This window comes from Mus musculus, chromosome 10, assembly GCF_000001635.26.
Source record: "Mus musculus strain C57BL/6J chromosome 10, GRCm38.p6 C57BL/6J".
NCBI classification, from domain to species: domain Eukaryota; kingdom Metazoa; phylum Chordata; class Mammalia; order Rodentia; family Muridae; genus Mus; species Mus musculus.
Window position 1 is genome coordinate 70936729 of NC_000076.6, and position 18400 is coordinate 70955128.

Here is an 18400-nt window from a genome sequence, read left to right on the forward strand (position 1 = left end):
GTGCAGGCAGAGCTGAGAGTTCTACATCTACATCTGAAGGCTGCAATGAGGAGACTGACTTCCAGGCAGCTAGGATTGGGGTGGGGAGAGGGCCTTAAAGCCCACACCCACAGTGACATGCCAACTCTAACAAGGCTATACCTCCAAATAGTGCCACGCCCTGGGCCAAGCATATTCAAACCATGACAGCTAGTATTTTTTAGCACCAAATCAGAAACAATCTATGCCTCCATGTACATTCTTGAACTTCTACTATGCTTAACCAGAGGCAGAGGTGCTTCTTCGAGTGTGAGCATGGGTCGGCCTTGCTGGAACCTCATCTCAGATGCCCCATCACCTACGCGCCTTCTGCTCTGAGACCTCTCCAGTGAGTTCTGATGTTAGAACAGCCATGCCAGTTACTCCTTGGACTCGATGCTCTTTCCCAAGATCCAGTGAGATGGGCCCTATTTTGTCACCTACATTTCCCAGCATGCCTGTCATCTGTTCCTAAGGTCTGAGCAGCCTCCACGGCAGGACTAGGAATCTGATTGCCCTCTGCCTCCTTGCTCTTGTTGTTTCTCTCCCACCAGAAGGCAATACTGTCTAAAGCTGCACACTATGTGTGTCACGTGGTGCCCCACAGGATGGACTCAGGGATGCTGAGTCACACTCAAAGATCGCCTTTCCTGCATCAGTGAGGATGCTTTTGCTAGCTTAGAGCAATCCTACAGGGAAATTATGGTTTCTAAGATAGGAAAAAAAATCCCTAGATCTTCCAGTGAAAATATCTTTCATATCCTAAACCAAGATAAATCCAGAGTAGCAAGGGCCAGCATTCACTGGATTCTGGCAAAGGCTGCAGCCCTGAGGAGCGGCTAGCGTCCTATAGCTCGACATCTGAGTGTCCTTCACCACTTGCCTGGCAGACTGATCCAAGTCACATGCAAATGGCAGGTTTCCAAAGATGGCGGCCCCTGCTCTTCCACTAGCAGAGCTAAAATATCCACTGGGCAGTTCACGTGCACATTGAGCTTTGTGAGAGTAAACATTATCAGACCTGTCTTCCTTACTTAGTCTTGGGAAAGTTGAAAACCACTCGTGGTTCCCAACTCATACTTTGGTTTGCTTCAGAGAATATGTGACTCCTGCGCTTCTGAGAGGTAGACGGGGCAGAAAGAAAATGGGAAAAATCCCAAATGCCTTTGAGGCTCAGTTCAAAGCTACCTTGTTTGTTTTTTGATGATCCACTAATGACACCAAGCTAGCAGGGAAAAGGAAAGGTGGAAAGTGCCTGCCTCTTATCTAAAGAACTTTTAGGGAGGATAGGGTAATTACTTAGCTGTGCAAAAACTTGAAGAATTGCTCAACTCCGGCTTTTCAATAGCTCAGAGCCCAGAGCTCAAAGTATCTAATTCTTACACCAAGCAAGCTTCCTGCAGTACGGAGCTGAGGCGTGTGGCACACAGTGGGCTAGGTAGCTTTAGGCCACCGGGGCTTCCCTGTGTCTCACTGTCACTGCCTGCCCAAGTGGACTGACTGTCATCAGCCAGGGAAGTAGAGTAGGCTAGCCCAAGTCAGTCAAAACAGCAACAAAGACACAGGAGAAGTTTGGCTACTAGACAGTGGCCCTGTACATTTCCACCCCGAGAAAGTCATCTGTCTGACCCTGGGTAAGTGCAAGAGTGGAGAACATTTCAAGGTCCCGTGTTTGTGTTGTCCAAAAACACCGTTAGTGTTTCAGCACTAAACACTCCTAACGGCAGTGTTTCCTTGGATCATTGGCATCAACTGTGGCTCATATCCAAAACACATCCAAGCCAGGCTGTCCCTGTGACCACATGAGATCTTGGAGAACTTGACAAAAAGGTTCTTCTTCCAAGTGATTAAAAATTATGTATCAGTTTATGTGTGAGAGAGAGAGACAGAGACAGAGACAGAAACAGAGACAGAGAGAGATCCATGTCACATGGCTCTACCTCAGTTCATCTTTCCCTGTGCACTCCTGGAGTTAGCTCATTAAGGAGATGCTCTAGTCCGTTCTGTGAAATGAAGTCAAGTCTTTCTCTCACGTTTACTGGCCTATGTCTTGATGAAGACACACCCACTCTGGGAGCCTCTTTTTGAACTAGAAGTTTGTGGGGACTGTACGAATTTATCCATGAACACGCACCCCGTAAAGCACAGAAGAAGTAAGCGAATCCAGTTCAAGGTCACTACCACTGATCTCTTCTGTGCCCACGTAACACCCTGAAACTATCACGTTGGACACAAAAAGCACAAACAGCTTGAATGGCTATTTCCTTCCTCCAGCGAGGAAGACAAACTCTTCCTTCAGAAGCCTGGCTTATCCTATGGACACAGTTCTCCAGTAGAACTTCCTACTATGACTAGGTACCCGACAACACAACCCCAAAGTTGATGAGAATCACGAAGCCTCACAAAATCTATATACACAACAGGTGAAATTTCATCAGTCACTACAAGTTCTACACCTGACCTCTGTTGTTGTGCATAATTCTCAACCTGCTAGTGTCAGGCTCCGAGTGGGGAAGTGTAGGGCATTTCTAAAGTCAAATGTCTCATTTCAGAACCTACAGCATGGTGGTTGACAACCCCACGCTCTACTCTGCAGCAAGTAGAGGCAAGGGAGGCGGACTACTGACTGCAGGGTGTGGGGCCAAGTCTCATTGTTAGCTTAATTCTTCTGCTAACAAAAGAGGATGCTATTTCCTCTTAGAGCCCTAGTATCGTGAGGGGGAGCAGACACCTACAGCCCCAAAGTGCAGGCATAATGGTCCCCATATCCCTGCTTCTGAAGATCTTAAATAGAGCCTGCCTGGTGGCCACTGTAACCTCGACAATGGAATTCCCGGGGGGATGGGGCAGGGGACTATTCAATAATGCTTTCTTCTTCTCTTGCTCAAGAGAGAGAAAGAGGAAAAAAAAAAAAGTAAAAGTATTTGCTTTTGCCCTGTATGCCGCAACAATCTTACTACAAAGAAGTCAGTGGAGAAAGGAACTCCACCTCCAAATGCTACTATTAGAGTAACAATTCTGAAGCCCACAGCCAGCGCACTGGAAGCCAGCGGCTGACAGAGACTGATGGTGCTGCTTAATCATCTTACCCACCCACGGCCTACAATCTCCCAGCTTGTCTGTGTGCAAGTTGGCCAGACCCCCACTCCTCAAGGCCAAAGTCTGATATTCTCAGAAGGACAGGGTCTGCTCAGAGTCACGTGAAGCCTGGCCAGGAGGATGGAGTTCGGGGGGCCTTCCCCAGTAAGAATGCCAGATTCCAGCCTCGCCGTGGAGCTGTGCAGCCAACATCCGGGAAACATAAGAATGTTGGAACCGCTGCTCGCGATGCTTCCTGCCGAGCTCCTGGCATATCTTAACATACTGAAGTTAACTCAGATTTGAAAATCTGTTTTTTTTGAATACTTGCCTTTTCCCCTCTGGTGGCTTGATAGTGATACTCTGGGACAAAAGGACTCTTTGTGAGCTTTTTATGAAACACTGCAGCTGCTCTTTGCTTGATCTTAACCCCACTTTATCATGTAGGATACCCTCCATCCAACAAAAACTTACTCCCAAATTTAAATGTCCATCGAACATATAGATTAACAGCTTGGAAGGGAGAGAAAAGTCTACAGTGTAAGAGTATATCCATTTTAAACGAGTTCACAAAAATAGAGAGGGAGCCAAGCCAGTCTGTCCCTATGACCATAAAGAGCCAGGGACAGGATGAAGCTAGCTGTTCTGGGAAAAGATGTACCTCATAGGCGGTGGTCATCGTGGGCTTATAGGATACGTGGTTGGCTCTCCTCAGTTCCTTAATGGTTTCTGCCGGCATGGACTTTGAGAATCCCAGGCCACTCCACGTATTCGTAGGTGTTCTGACCTCAGTCACCACTGGCTTCTTTAACATCGCTTTGGAAAACAGAATAGAAAGCAGGTGTGTATTTAATATAATTCTGAGGGGGAACAAGGTTTCTTCATTCTATGAAAAAGTTACAGCTTAACATTCCTTAACATAAAATGCCTAAGAATAAAACATTTTATCCAATGAAAAATAAATGTGGAAAGGCCTGCAGGATTCCTTAATTAGGCTCATGTATCTCACAAGATACATTTTACTTCGGCAGAATCCGTGCATCATGAAATCAAATGTTTTGGGTTTCTTGTTATAAGCACCTGTTTTTTTTTTTTTTTTTTTTCAAAACACTGGGAGAACTTTAAAATGAAGGGGTACTGAAAGACAGGGTAGGAAACACTCCTTGGTCACTTACCTTTGGTGGCTAATAGTTTCTTCTGCTCATAATCAAATGCCTAAAAAAGAAATACAGAGAGAATGGCTTTGTCACCATTTTCCAGAGCATCCTACCAATAACTCCTGACTCTGCTTGACTTATCAGCTAAGCTCTGCATCATGGGACCACAAACATACAACACAAGTGTGATGAACTTAAACACTCCTTCAAAACCAACTGAAATAATCTACTTTTGTCTAACTTGACGTCAGTGGCAAGAGTAGGGAATTTCCCTACATAATTAAATTCTCATTTATTAAGAGTATCTTCCACATCAGGACTATTGTTTGTAAACATGAAGAGCCTAATAGTTGCACACGCATCAAAGGAATATGTCACAAAATGGCCGCAAGCAACGGTTGTCTCTCCCTCTGTCTCAGCATCCTTCTTTACATAGGTAAGCAAAATGGTTACTGGGATGATACTAATATCACACAGGAAGTTATCAACCACACTGCTAAAGTCTTGGCTTTTGAAGTAGATAACTGCAACAATCTAGTTTTGGATACTAATGATGGAGTAAGATTAAACCTATATACCCTGGTACTGCACAGACCGGAGGACCACAGGTCCATGCTAAGAAGATTAAACAGCTAACTAGGCAGAAACCAGGACGACTGGCCTTTCTGAAGCAAGCTATGCCTGCATGGTTACATCCCAGATGCTAACCCATTCCCACCTCCCCAGTCTAGAGAACAGATAAGACTTGATTTAAGGACCTAGCAGGAAGATCAAGAACCTACTGGCAAGAGCTCTTTGGCTCGTCTCCCAGAAGTCTGTACCGGCATATATAAGGTTCCCAGGTTATCATAGTCTGGAACAGAACACGGAAGAGGGTGCAAAGAGCTAAGAATAACCTTGGGCCAGATGATAAACAGCAGCGGCCCAGCACACACGGTAGCATTATAAATATGGTGGTACCTCTGAGAGCCTGGTTTTTAGATGACACTGTTTTATGACATTGGGGGGGGGGACTTAAAATTGAACTGGAAGTTAAAAATCAAGTTTAATTCTTAGGGGCAAGGTGTAGGAAAACACAGAGGAACTACTACTTAAAGACTGTGCTGAGCTCTGTGAAGGATTACAATGTATCAGACCTTGTCTGGAGTCTAAACAACTGGCAGTCTCTGGAGGACAAAGAAGAGAGATGTGTGAAAAAAGGAGTGCTATAGAGGCCATTGCCTTAGGGTGATGGAGAGATGGCTAGTGTCTTCAGTCATTGATAGAGGCAGGTTTTCAGTATGCCAGAGCTTACTAGGGATTCTCACGGATTTCCTGGTAATTTTGGAGCCAGATTTCCACTAATGGCATAAACACATCTTGTTAAGAGAGTCATTGTGAGAATACTGGCCTCCAACCTACGCGAATGAACCATAGAACTTACTCATGGGATCCAAATATGAGAACAAAGAAGATAGCAACCATGAGATGGCACAAGGGTCATAAAGGGAACTTGGTTGTTGTTTTGTTTGTTTTTTTAAACATTGATGTATTGTGAAAGCTTTGTACTCTGTCCACCTCAACAGTCAAGAAAATGTTCAAATGTAAAGGATTTAAAAGGAAAAAACAAAACAAAACAGGAGGATTCATTCCCACTGGAATGAAAGTAGTGTTGCTTAATTCTATGAATTAATTTAACACAGCAGGTTGGTTATTTATTTGCTTTTATTTCTAGGGTTTTGTGAAGGTTTTAGAGGTGGCTGAAGAGAGAGAATTCATTAGCAGGCGGGTGCTCCTTCCCAGTAATGCTGGTGCAGAAAGCAAAATGTTTATGTGTGTTACCCCCAAAGCACTAAATCCTTGCCTCTCACATATGATCTATGTGAAGATGAGATATCAAATCTCCTGCTTTGAGTCACGCTATGAAAATAGTGATCAGGCAGGGCGGGCTGAGGAAAGCTGTCTGAAGCCACCACGAACATTTAAGCCACACGGTTGTCATCGACTTCCACAGAACTCAAATTCCACACTCATTCTTCTCATAACCGTTTTTGAAACGGCAAGAAGTCTACTCTCTCTATTTCCAAGACTACAGAAGAAAATCATATCTACTAATTCAGGAGGCACGCCATCTCTTACATGTCTTTAATGCTTCTTGTTTGCTTCAGATGTAGCCACACAAATCGCCATTTTTACTAGGATGAAGAATCGCTTTTCCTTCATCTAAATCCTGCATTTCATTCTTGTCGCTCACAGCAAAACCCAATCCGAACTCCTGCATATCTGTTTGAGTGTCACACTGACCAGGAAGCAGGGGGACAGGCTAGCTTCTGCAAAGCTGAACACTCTTTTTCCTCCATACCCAGCCCAGCGCCTGCCCTCGGAAGGCTGCTGTCGCACCTACGTTACCTGCATGTGGACATATGTTGGCTGCGAGGCCAGGCGGGCCCTCTCCGATTTCTGCTGGGCAGCTGCTGCCCTCTCAGCTGCACGTTCGCTCCCCGGGGCCTTCTTGTCAGCAAGCGGACTTTCTGTGGCGCTCAGTTCAGGGTCTGAGAGTAGTCTGTCAGTGCCGCTGTGAGAGAGAGTTGGGAATTCACTGCTCCACCTCACATGCTGACAAGACTGCATGGTCCCTCTGTGCGTGTTCATTGTGTGTGCTTCAGCTATCACCTGCCTTCACATGTCATTCAGTCACCGATCAATGCCACAGCATGGCAACACTGAGACAAAGGTGTTGCTGTCTCCCTGCTAGACACATAAGGACCTTATCCATGGTCCCTGCTTTAGGGTGACTCTGGGTCTCAAACTATAGGTTAAAACTGCTTAGCAGTATGAAGGCACCCACATTATAGGCAGTCCACATGGTATTCTGCTTGTGGTACATGAGGAATAGATACATGGAGAAGATTTCTGATGTTGGTACATCAACCAGACACCAAGGGGTTATGCAAAATTGGAGCACAGCCTGAACAAGCCAGAAGGTAGACAGATGACAGATACTGCATGCACAGGGTGCATGTGACACTGGTTAAGAGGAAAAATAGCAAGCTTGGGATGTATCGAGATGCACCTCAAGTTAAAAAAAAGTGGGGGGGCTGGTTTGCTGACTTGTTCAATTATAACCAATCACCTCCTCTGTTCCTATGTCAGAAGACGAGACATGAGCAATAAGTTTTGCCTGACAGATGTTGACAGAGGACATGTGACCTGGAAATGAGGGAGCCTTTCAAATTTCCTAGGGTCAAAGGCCGGGAGAGCAGCAACCCAGGGAGCAGAATGCAAAGGAAGGGGTCCAGGATCAAATCACTGGGGCTGTTTAAGTCACAGTGAGGCAGGGCTGGTCCAGCTAAGAGAATCATTAGAGCTAAAGAAAGGGCAGGCCACACTGATGAAAGGGCAAGGAGACAGAGCAGGAGGCCAGGGCTCCATCCAGGTGAGAAAAAAGAAAAAGATTCAGAAGGCAGAGAAACCAAAATGGCGGGCATAGGCTTTAAGGGATTCAAGAGGCAGCAGGAAGCAGATCACTTCAGGAACATGCACTGAAGAATGGCCTTGTGGGGGACTCAGTGGACAAAAAGTTGGGTGGGATGAGTCTGGGGTTTAATAAGAGATGGAGGAAGTAAATATATACATTCCAATGTTTGCATAAAGACCATCCTTAGAGACGGCGAGGAGCTAAGAAGACAGAAGAGGAAATGGAGTAGTCGGCAGGTAGGAAACCCTTTACTCTGTAAGAGGATAAGAATAATAAACAAACAAACAAACAAACAAACAAATAAAGGCAATCTCAGGATAGCACAGTGGAAACTGAATATGCCCAGAGTTCTAGCTAATAAAACTCAAGGGTGGATCCAAAAGTTTACAAGTCTGCAGCTGCCTGCACTGGAGAGAACGAAACTGAAGTTTAAGAATCCACCTCAATACCAGGTAAGGTAGATTTGTGCCTGGAAAAAACATCTAATGCAAAAGCCAGAGGCTAAAAGTAACCCCTACCCATTGCTGAATTGCAGAGAGAATGTGTAAGCTTTAGAGCAAAAAAGATTTTTTTAAAGGACACAGGCTAACAATGAAGTCGGGGGACACTTATAAAAATGGGCAAGGGTGAAAACAGGTTATTCCTTGAGTGTCTGAAAGGTAACGTTGAGGGGGAATTGCAAAGCCTATGATACTCTCCAGCCTGACTTGAGTTAGGGTCTTAGCCAAGGAGCTCAAAGCAAACTCCCCCTCCATCATTCCCCGCCAGCAGGATAAGCATACATACTGGAGGTGCGAGTTCTTCGTGCCCTGCAGTAGCTCAACCGTCTGCCGCTTGGCACAGGAGACCTTGGAGGCACCCAGCATCTGCTTCAAGTCGCCAGCGTTTCCAGAATGGGAGGGACTTCGAGGCATGCCCACTTCAACAAAGGCATCATTGCAGCCTGGGTCAGGGTTGCGAGGGGCGGGAGGACGTTGGGGGAGAGAGGAGCAAAATGTAAATATCACCTTAGAATGCCATAGAGAAAACCAAAAAAATCTGTCTCATCAAGACGCAATTCTACAAAGGCCTCACAATGTTCTCAGCCGCAAAAAAGGCACACAGCAGCAAGCTCAGGCTGTCTCCAGAACTCAACCTCTAGGGAAGACCTGGTGTTTCCTGACGATTATTTGGAGTAAGAGAGGTGTGTGTGTGTGTGTGTGTGTGTGTGTGTATACATATATGCATATATACATACATATATGTGTGTGTATATGTGTGAATGTGTGTATATACACATACACACATTAGTGGGGCCCATCTATTCCTTGAATACTGTTGGCACTAGGGGGGACGGATATATATTTACAAAGGAACATTATTGGGACCCTTGTTTTCTTGGCTTCCATTCCCTCTCCTTGTTTTCCCCTTTCCCTCTCCCAGTACAGAGGTTTACACAGGGCTTTGGGCACACTAGACAAATATGTCTACCACAAGCTATATCCTCAACCCCAAATGTAGTCCTTTCTTTCCTCCCCAGTGCTAGGGACTAAGCCCAGGGCCCTACACATGCTAGGCACATGCTAGGCACATGCCATTCCAGGGAACCATACCCTTAGCCCCACTCAAATTTCCTCAAGATTGTTAGGGGCTGAACTTCCTCGCAAACAGTCATTGAGCTGGTGTGACACAATAATGGAACATTGGTGTATCTGTGGAAAGTGCCCTTCAGTTCATCGTTCACCATGTTCTTTGGAATTTCATACAAGACCTTGACTCTTCATGGTTGAGGGAGGCAGAGTCAGCAGGGATGAGTAGAAACCAACTCAGAATCCCTGCGATCTCCGGGAGCTGGGGGGCGGGGCTTCACCCAAGCCACAAGCCAGTCTGCAGTCTCCGGGAGCGGGGGGGCGGGGCTTCACCCAAGCTAAAAGCCAGTCTGCAGTCTCCGGGAGCTGGGGGGCGGGGCTTCACCCAAGCTAAAAGCCAGTCTGCAGTCTCCGGGAGCTGGGGGGCGGGGCTTCACCCAAGCCACAAGCCAGTCTGCAGTCTCCGGGAGCTGGGGGGCGGGGCTTCACCCAAGCCACAAGCCAGTCTGAGGAGGGAAGTTCCAGTTAAGTTCCTTACCTTCCACCGAGTTTGATTTAGGAGAAGCCTGTTCGGGCCCAGCTGTCTGCATGGATGGGTCACCATGATTCGAACTCAGCACTTTTTCCCCAAGCGATGAAGTGGACAGCGGACCGTATTTCATGTTTGCAGGCTGAAATCATAAATAAAATAAAAATACAACGGAGAAAACGGGTTTCGAGTAGCTTCTCATTTGCCAAAAGCACAGAACACCCCCCTCCCCCACCCTCCACCCCCTGAATCTCACAAGAGGGTGTTACCTGCACATGTCCATTTATAGACGCAGAGATGTTTTTGCCTTCTGTCTGCATGCTGTTGATGTGAACATCAACAGGAGTCAAGCCAGGTGGGGGAGATGGAGCCGTGTGCCCGTATGTGGGCACTCCAGACAGCAAAATATTGGTTAATGTGGCCTGGGCAGTAGAGGGAAGCATAAGGTGTGGTATCGTAGAGAAACCTGAAATGATCCAGGAAGACAGGTGTTAGGAGGAAACAGCCTAAAAACAACTGTTACGTTTAATAACACAATAAGAAACTCCGTCCCGTCCCCCGTCCCCGTCCCCGTCCCCCCACCCCACCCCCGCGCTGTGAGTTCAGAATAATTTGACATCTCTGTAAACAGATTGAACATTAATATAGAAACCATAGAGAGGCTTAGGAGATAGCTTTCAGGCTGGGTAAGGGCTCCTGCTTCCATGTATGATGCTCTGAGTTTGATACCCAGGATCCATGTACTGGAAAGAACTCAGTGGCTGCAAGCTGCCCTTTGACCTCAACAGACACAAATATAGAACATGTTTTCTTTACATGAAACAATGTTAAAATGAGATAACCGTGTCTAATAGGTTGGGGAGAGCATAGAGACCGGGCCTGGTCCTGTGACTATGAACTCGCTCCTCCAAGAAGCTGGGTTCCCAGGGTTCCCTTGTAACCTTCAGGTGCCTTGGCCTTTGTTCCCTGAGCATCCTGCTGCCTCTCCTAATCTGTTTATCACCTGTGCGGATGAAGCTCTGGAGGCTTGAAAAGCTCTTGGCTTGGCAGAGCTTCATTTAAACTAATTTACACAGCAGGGGAGTGTAAATTTCCTTAGGGCTAGAGGATGCAGTCTTAGAACAGTGATTATTTTTTTCACTTGAAGAAATGGGATCCCTTGTAAATTCTATTGAAAGAAAGAAAAAGGGCAGTATCTATGAATTCCCACTTCTTGATGCTTTAAGGGGCACTAACCTGTGGCGCTTGCAGTGTTAGCGATTGGGGGTGCCCACAGTGTAGGACTGGGAGTACCAGAACTTGAACTTTGCAAAGGACTGACCGAAGTGTTGAGAGCATTCAGGAGTGAGTTTGGGGTGGCTGACGTATTGAGCGACAATGTGGTGGGCCCCAATAAACCTGTAAAGAATAAAAGCCAAGTCAAATACACCTACGTTCAAGATTCAAAAACAGGGACGCCACTCATACTGTCTTGTGGAACAAGCATCGATAGAACCTGGTGCTTTCTAATCTGTCACATTCGAGTGACAGGTTTGGTTTTGTTGTTTCGCTTTTTTTTTCTTTTGATGTTATTTCAGATATTCCCGTGAAATCTTGCCTTTTCCACATCTCCAACCATGGAATTTGCTCGTCCTCAAATAGACAATAGATGCCATAAGATTGGGGAGACCGGTGTGCCCAATCTAGCACAAGCAGCCAGCCATACTTAGAACTCCTAGACACAAGCCCGCTGACAACCTAGGATGGACGAACCTCAGCTCAAGCAGAAGCTTGTTTTTTGTTTTTTTGTTTGTTTGTTTTGTTTTTTGTTTTTTAATTCTCCCCTGACTCACTTGGTATCAGCTTCCCAACAGAGCCCTTCCCAAGCGTTCACGAGCGGCAGCGCCTAGGAGCGCCTTTCCTGTGGTAGACTGGCTGGCTGATACTTCGTACACAGGATGCTGGACCAGATGGTTGCGTGCGGGTCTGAGCACACACTGACTCCTGTGGGCTCCAACCCAATGACTAAAACTTGCCCAGGGATTGTGCTGGATTCTCTCTGCTCTCAAGAAACCTAGCGCCTGCTGTAACCAGGGAGATTCTCCTTTGGGAATTTGGGGTCTAAAAGATGATGTTCATTTCTGTGTGTTTTCTGAAGTGCACATGGGTCAGTGTTATAGGAGCTGGGTGGCCAAGGAAACCTCTCCTCCACTCAGGGAACTCGGCTTCTCCAACCACTTTCTCAACTAGAACACAATAAAACGGGCCCCTTCTAAGTCAGCAGTTCTCACCGTTCCTAATGCCACCATCCTTTAATACAGTTGCTGTTGTGGTGAGCCCCCCCAACCATAAAATTATTTTGCTGCCACTTCATAACTATAATTTTGCTACTGTTTCAAATCTTGGTGTAACTGCCATACAGGATATATGATAGGCAGCCCCTGCAAAAGGGTTGTGCAACCCCCAAAGGGGCTGCGACCCACAGGCTGAGAACTGTTGTAAGTCCACCAGGACGTCCCAGTCCACAGTATTGCTGTGTTGCTATGGCTGTTCAGGCCTGTGTGGAAGAGACAGCTTTGGTTGAGGAAGAACCTGCATCACCATAGTAGTGTCTGAGTGTGACAGTTTGGAGCCCAAACAGGTTTTACACACATGACGTCTTTCAGTGTTGGGGATCGGACCTAGGTCTTCATGCGTGCATCCTACCAGTGAGCTCTAACACAGCCCATCCTACTATGTATGTGACCTACTGTGCTCTCCTTATACATGAAGGCATCTGGGAAACGAGAAGGAAAATGGTAAGCCTGGTCTAATGCTAACAGAGCTCTTGGCCAGCTTACAAGAAAGGTCTTCTAGATGAGGGCACTATTTCAGGATCAGCAAGGACTCACTGCACTTTCCATGAGTGGTATAAGCTTGGCTTGGCCTTGGGTTTATCAGGCCTAGCTGTAGGGTAGGGGAATGGGAGGTGGGGGAGTGGGTTCAGGGACTCTCCCCTCCCCCTTCTCTAGCTGCCCTCCAGATTTGCAATTACTTTTTGGAACAAACTGGATCTTTATCTCTAGGGAGGGAGGGCAGTACAGCCAAAGCAAGACAACACAGAGCGCATCCATCACCGTCAGCGGCTCCCCTCCATCTCGATGGCATTCTTAATTTAGCAGAACAAACACGCGCCACGGAGAACAAGAGCAGGCAGGCTGCGATTATTTACACTGGCATCGGAGGAATCTGGGCAACCCAAAACCACGGAGGCTAACAAAAGAAAAAACTCAGGCCAGATGAATCAGGTCCCGACCCGGTTGCTTGTCACCGTCACCGGGCTTTGGGGCTCAGAGGAGAAAATAGAATTTAGACACAGCACAATGGTAGAAAAGGGCAGGGAACCCGATAAGCCGTTCCCCAGTGGTAATAATAAACTTTATACCTAGTCCAGTGAGTCCGAGGCCTGCCGAAGCTAAGATATCCAGGCTGGGACAGGCCAGGCCGGCAGGGCACGATGCTGGGGATAGACTGGTTGCTATGGAAACCCCACTGCTTTCAAGTCCGAGGAGACACTTCCTTGCTTCATACATATTTAAGGCATTTCGCTCAACACTTTTCACAATCACAGACTATGAAAACACATAATGGGGGGAAAAAAGATGACACTGAGGTAGGCATACAATGACAGAAGGGTAATGAAAATGTAAATGAGTGGCCACAGGAGGCTGGATACCACCCCCTATCAGCCTCTGCTCCTGACACTCCCGTAAAACGTGAGTCCCCACCTACTATGTGTGTGTGTGTATGTGTGTGTGTGTCTATGTGTCTGCAAACCATTGAGAGCATGATGCTGTGGGCAGCCAGCATGCAGGTCCCGATCCCTACCTAACCTTTTAAGGTATGGATTCCTATCCAGGCATGCTTAGAAATTTAGCAAATTCTTGGTGTCAAAGTCCAGCTGCCCCACTACACAGCCTCTGGGCTTCATACTGAAGCATTCCTCCTCACCACCTCATTACCTGCAGAAGCCAAATCAAACCCACCATCACGTATAGATTGCACAGTTACAGTTGGCTTCTTTTTTTTTTTAACATACACGGTCTAATGGTTAGCTGACGTACCTCTAGGCACCACCAACCCCCAGTGAGACCACATCTGTGGCAAATCTTATGAAATATATGTGTGTGTGTTATATTATGTTATATATAATGATATATTTTATAAATAATAATAATTGTGTATATATATAAATTTTCCTTACTTCCTATATGTATATGTCATATACATATAGAATTATATAATTTATATATCTTTTATATACTAAATGTCTAAGCATATATATGTATATATATAAACATACATGTGTATATATACATATGTATACATATATAAACACATATGTGTATGTATGTGTGTATATGTATGTGTGTATGTGTGTGTGTGTGTGTGTGTGTGTAGTAGTAGTAGTAGTACTTAGAATCCAGCCATCAAAACACAATTTCTTTCAGCCTAACATAGGTTCGTTTTTCTCCTGAGCTCTTGGAATTCTTTTTATTTCTGTCTTTGTTTGGCCAAGCCCTTCTCGGAATCTGAACTGATGGTATTTGTGATTAAGTTAGTCAAACAGGGCTTTATGATGTCTAAATCCCATGGCCTGGTCTCAATCTCTGAACTCACTCAACCTTGCTCCCCCAGTCTTGGGGCGCTTTAAAGTTTTCTCTAAAAAATAAAATAATAATAAGTGTGGTTGTTTCCTCCAGGTGAACAGAAAATATCACATTTACTCATGTAGAAATCATATGCAAGACAGATACACATAAAGCATTCTATACACAAGATGGCATCTCTGGTTTAGAAATTTTAGTAAAGTATGGCAGATTTATCTACCTTAGTAATTCAGGACTTCCTACTCGAGAATCTAACTGCACATCCTTCTGTGGCTTACACACGTGAGTGTGGACACATGGATACACACGCACACACACACACACACACACACACACACGCACATCTCCATATATACCTGTACTTGCACATATACATACATACATATATACACACATCAACACACATGCACACACATACACTTACATGTGCACACACACATACACACATGCACTTACATGTGTACACACAAAAAACTGAATAGAATTAGGGAAGAGATGTGGGGGAAGGAGGGAGGGAGGGAGAGAGAGAGAGAAAGAGAGCACGCAAGCACCTTTCTCTATGAGAGAGTGGAGTAGCACCTGTGAATGTGGACCCAGGTCCTACCCTGACACCAAAGCTGGTCCAGGCTGAATCTTGTGCTGGCTGGCGTCCATGACTACAGACTCCCTTATCCATGGCTGCCTGCTCTGTGGCACTGTTACAGCTGCCCAAACCAAGTCGGATGATTACTGGTTTATTTTTTACTCTATGATACATTCCCCTGCACTAAAGCAGTGGCTCTCTACATTGCTAAGTCCGTTCACTAGACTTTATAAAGCAATTAAAAACCAGCATTTAATAAAAATAAAAAAAAGTTAGGGAAAACTCAGCTGTTCTTCAAAACATTCCACAAACTTCAAAATTTAATTACAGTCTATAAATCTTTTAAGTTTTAAACATTCAGAAAAAAATGAGGATTAATATAACATTGTCATACTTAATACCTGGAACACAGACAATTTTGCATGTGACTTTTGTTAACCCCCTGGATTATTTCGTAGCCATGCTTTCTCTCCTAGTGGTGAACTTGGGATGCACCCCCACACCCCACACCGCCCCAGGTCTCCCTGCCAGCCAATGCTTCGTGATTTGGAAAATATAAGAGTGTAAGTACTGCTACCTAACATGTTTTTCCACTCTGAGAGCCTTCAATTCATTTCACCTCTGCTCAGCACGCACAGCGGCAGCACAATGGCTGCCAGTGACAACCACTGGTGAGGTCCCAGGGTCCCAGGCTTTAAAGGAGCTGCAGCAGGCTTCACAATATTAATGCATGAACAGTCTTCCTTTCTTGCTTTCTCAGGGCACTTCAGATCAGACTTCTCCCACTGCGCATTTACTGTCCATGTAAATTACCAGATAGCATTGGACAGAGAAGGCGCTAAGGCGGCTGAGAGCTTTCATTACTCATGGGCTTTATTAAAGAAAAGGAGAGAACAGAAAAAGCAGCAGCTCCGCTAAGCCAGCACAGGACGTTCTGCAAATTGATTTGAACATGCGCACACATGCATACACTTAACATATGAGTCTCCTTAGCTACTCCCTAGCAACCAGCCTGTAGTCAGCAGATTGCAAATTAAGAGTCCTTCCAATAAATACTCAGAAGTGGTGTGTCTTGTTCACACAGTAGGTCTGCTTTGGCTTTCTGACAGAGTTCAGTATTGATTTCCGTTAACAGCTTGGCTGGTTTAGGTTACCACCATCAGTGTGGGAGCACTTCCTTTGCTCCACCCCCTCACGAGCACCTGGCCGACTGCCACCCTGACTGGGGTGACATGGGATCTTCATGGAGTTTACATTTGCTCTCCTTTGATGGCTAGTGAGGCTGAACAGTTTTATGTTCGCTAGCCATTTGAACATCATGGTTTGGTTGTTTTTAACAGTCTGTTTGCTTCGTTAGCCTGTGTATTGATTGGGTTGGTTGATCTCTTGTCAAAATTACCAAGTCAGATGTGGTAAAAAATAGACTTTTCTTTCTCCTGTATTTATAGAAAAACAATGTTACTAAAAACTAACATGAAAATCAAAAACCATGAAGAAAATGGAGGCAGATAACGGAGGGGGCACTGTTACAAATGTAACTCTTATAGCCAAATATATGTATCAGAAATTATTCCCATGTAAATGAACAACCAGAGTGGGTAGGGAAGGCTATTCCAGATGCTTCATCGGGTGCAGACTCTAGACCAACCTTGCTCGGCTGTTTGGGCTTTGGTTTAATACTGATAAAGACGTCCAGCTGTTCCATCAGCTGTGCGATGACCTGTGGGTCCACTTCAATGTCTTCCTTCATATCAAACATCAACACCAGAGGAAGACACCCCTAGACAAGACAGTAGGAGTGTCAGGGGTTAGTCATCTCAGCACCTGATGCCTGAGCATCTCCAAATAACACACGATCAAGTATTTAACTTAAATACCATTTACCTCTTCACAGCAAGGAGGGTGTGTGACCAAGGGGAGGGGCAGGAGACTATCTGGGGGACTGGAACTGCATCTGTTAAGCTTGTGGGTTTGGTGTGACTTTTCTTTTTTTAAGTCTACTCTTTACTAGAGAAAAACCCTTCACTGTCTGACTTCAGTTCCGTTAGCAATTGTACTGAGAGAGTCTTCACCACTCTGAGGGTCAGGGTCATGTGTCCTTGCTCGGTGACTTCCTGGGAGCCAAACCACTGTATCCTAATGGAGAACCCAACTGCTGTTTACTAACTTCTGCTTTGGCCCAGCCTGGCCCATCCTACCACAGATTTGCACACCCTGGATCTGTTTCTTCCACCAGGCCAGGCCCAAATCTCAATGTCCTATAGGTGGAGTCTGTAATCCCTCAGAGCTCTCCTTCCAAGTTGGCTGAAGTTGTAAGTCCTTCCACTCAGACATGTGCAGTGAACCACTGTTCCAACCCTCAACCCTTTCGGGGGGTGGGGGGTGTCACTACAGTGGCTATCTTTGGCTCTCATCTCTGCTTTGCCCTTCACTGCCTACAATCACTTGGCTTCTCTTCCTCTGGTATAGAATGCTGTTCAGCTCAAGTCCTTGGTCACTGGATATTTTTAAAGATTTATTTATTGACCTTATATATCTGATTATACTGTAGCTGTCTTCAGACACACCAGAAGAGGGCATCGGATCCCACTACAGGTGGTTGTGAGCCACCATGTGGTTGCTGAGAATTGAATTCAGGACCTTTGGAAGAGCAGTCAGTGCTCTTAACCACTGAACCATCTCTCCAGCCTGGTCACTGGATTTTTTTTTTCTTTCTTTCTTTCTTCACATGTATTGGACAATGCTGGGTACACTGTGATCAAAATGAAAAACTGCCCTTTTCACCCGTGAATAAAAGTGACTCTTCTTCATGGACCGATAATAAAAAAGAAAGGTTGTTAAAACCTTTGAATTTCTTTCTCCCTTCTTTCATTATTGCGTAATAGTACCTTTCAAAAAAACTATAGTTTTGGCAGGTGCGGTTAAAGTAGGAATGTGAGTCTGTGAAGTTTTTCAAGCATTTTAAGCTTAAAAATAACACCTAAACACCTTGGAAAGGAAGACACTACAATGAGTAATTTGCCAGTTTCTGTATGTAAATACGCCCCACCGCTAAAGGATTATTGACCATACAGTAAAATAAAGGTGGCTAACAAAAAATCATCCACAAAAAGTGAATCTTTAAATGTCCCACTGCCCTGACTGGAAGCTTGATCTGTCAGAGGAATGGACGCAACAATACAAATCTGGGTTTTCTCAGTTGTTTTGTTTATTTGTTTGTTTGTTTGTTTGTTTGTTTAAATGAATTTGCCAAGTTAATAGTGAAGACCATGCCTAATGTCCACTGGGTCAAATGTCACTAAAGACTGGGCCTGGAACCAAATAGTCTAATCTGTTTTTAATAAGAGTCTCTACCGACCCAGCAATACACCTGTCTCTTCGC

General features: G+C 45.4%; 1 protein-coding gene across 2 annotated transcripts in view; it reads right to left on the reverse strand.

Moving 5' to 3' along the window:
• The window catches only part of Bicc1 (BicC family RNA binding protein 1), a 236861-nt gene that overhangs the window by 13899 nt on the left and 204562 nt on the right, over window positions 1–18400 (reverse strand). For both annotated transcript variants that reach the window (NM_031397.3, NM_001347189.1), the window contains exons 9-17: window positions 16667–16798; window positions 13211–13397; window positions 11044–11205; window positions 10077–10273; window positions 9817–9949; window positions 8497–8653; window positions 6642–6807; window positions 4272–4311; window positions 3758–3912 (exon numbers count right to left, since the gene is read on the reverse strand). In NM_031397.3, the coding sequence (NP_113574.1) occupies window positions 3758–3912; window positions 4272–4311; window positions 6642–6807; window positions 8497–8653; window positions 9817–9949; window positions 10077–10273; window positions 11044–11205; window positions 13211–13397; window positions 16667–16798 (1329 nt within the window). The remainder of the gene's footprint in view (window positions 1–3757; window positions 3913–4271; window positions 4312–6641; window positions 6808–8496; window positions 8654–9816; window positions 9950–10076; window positions 10274–11043; window positions 11206–13210; window positions 13398–16666; window positions 16799–18400) is intronic.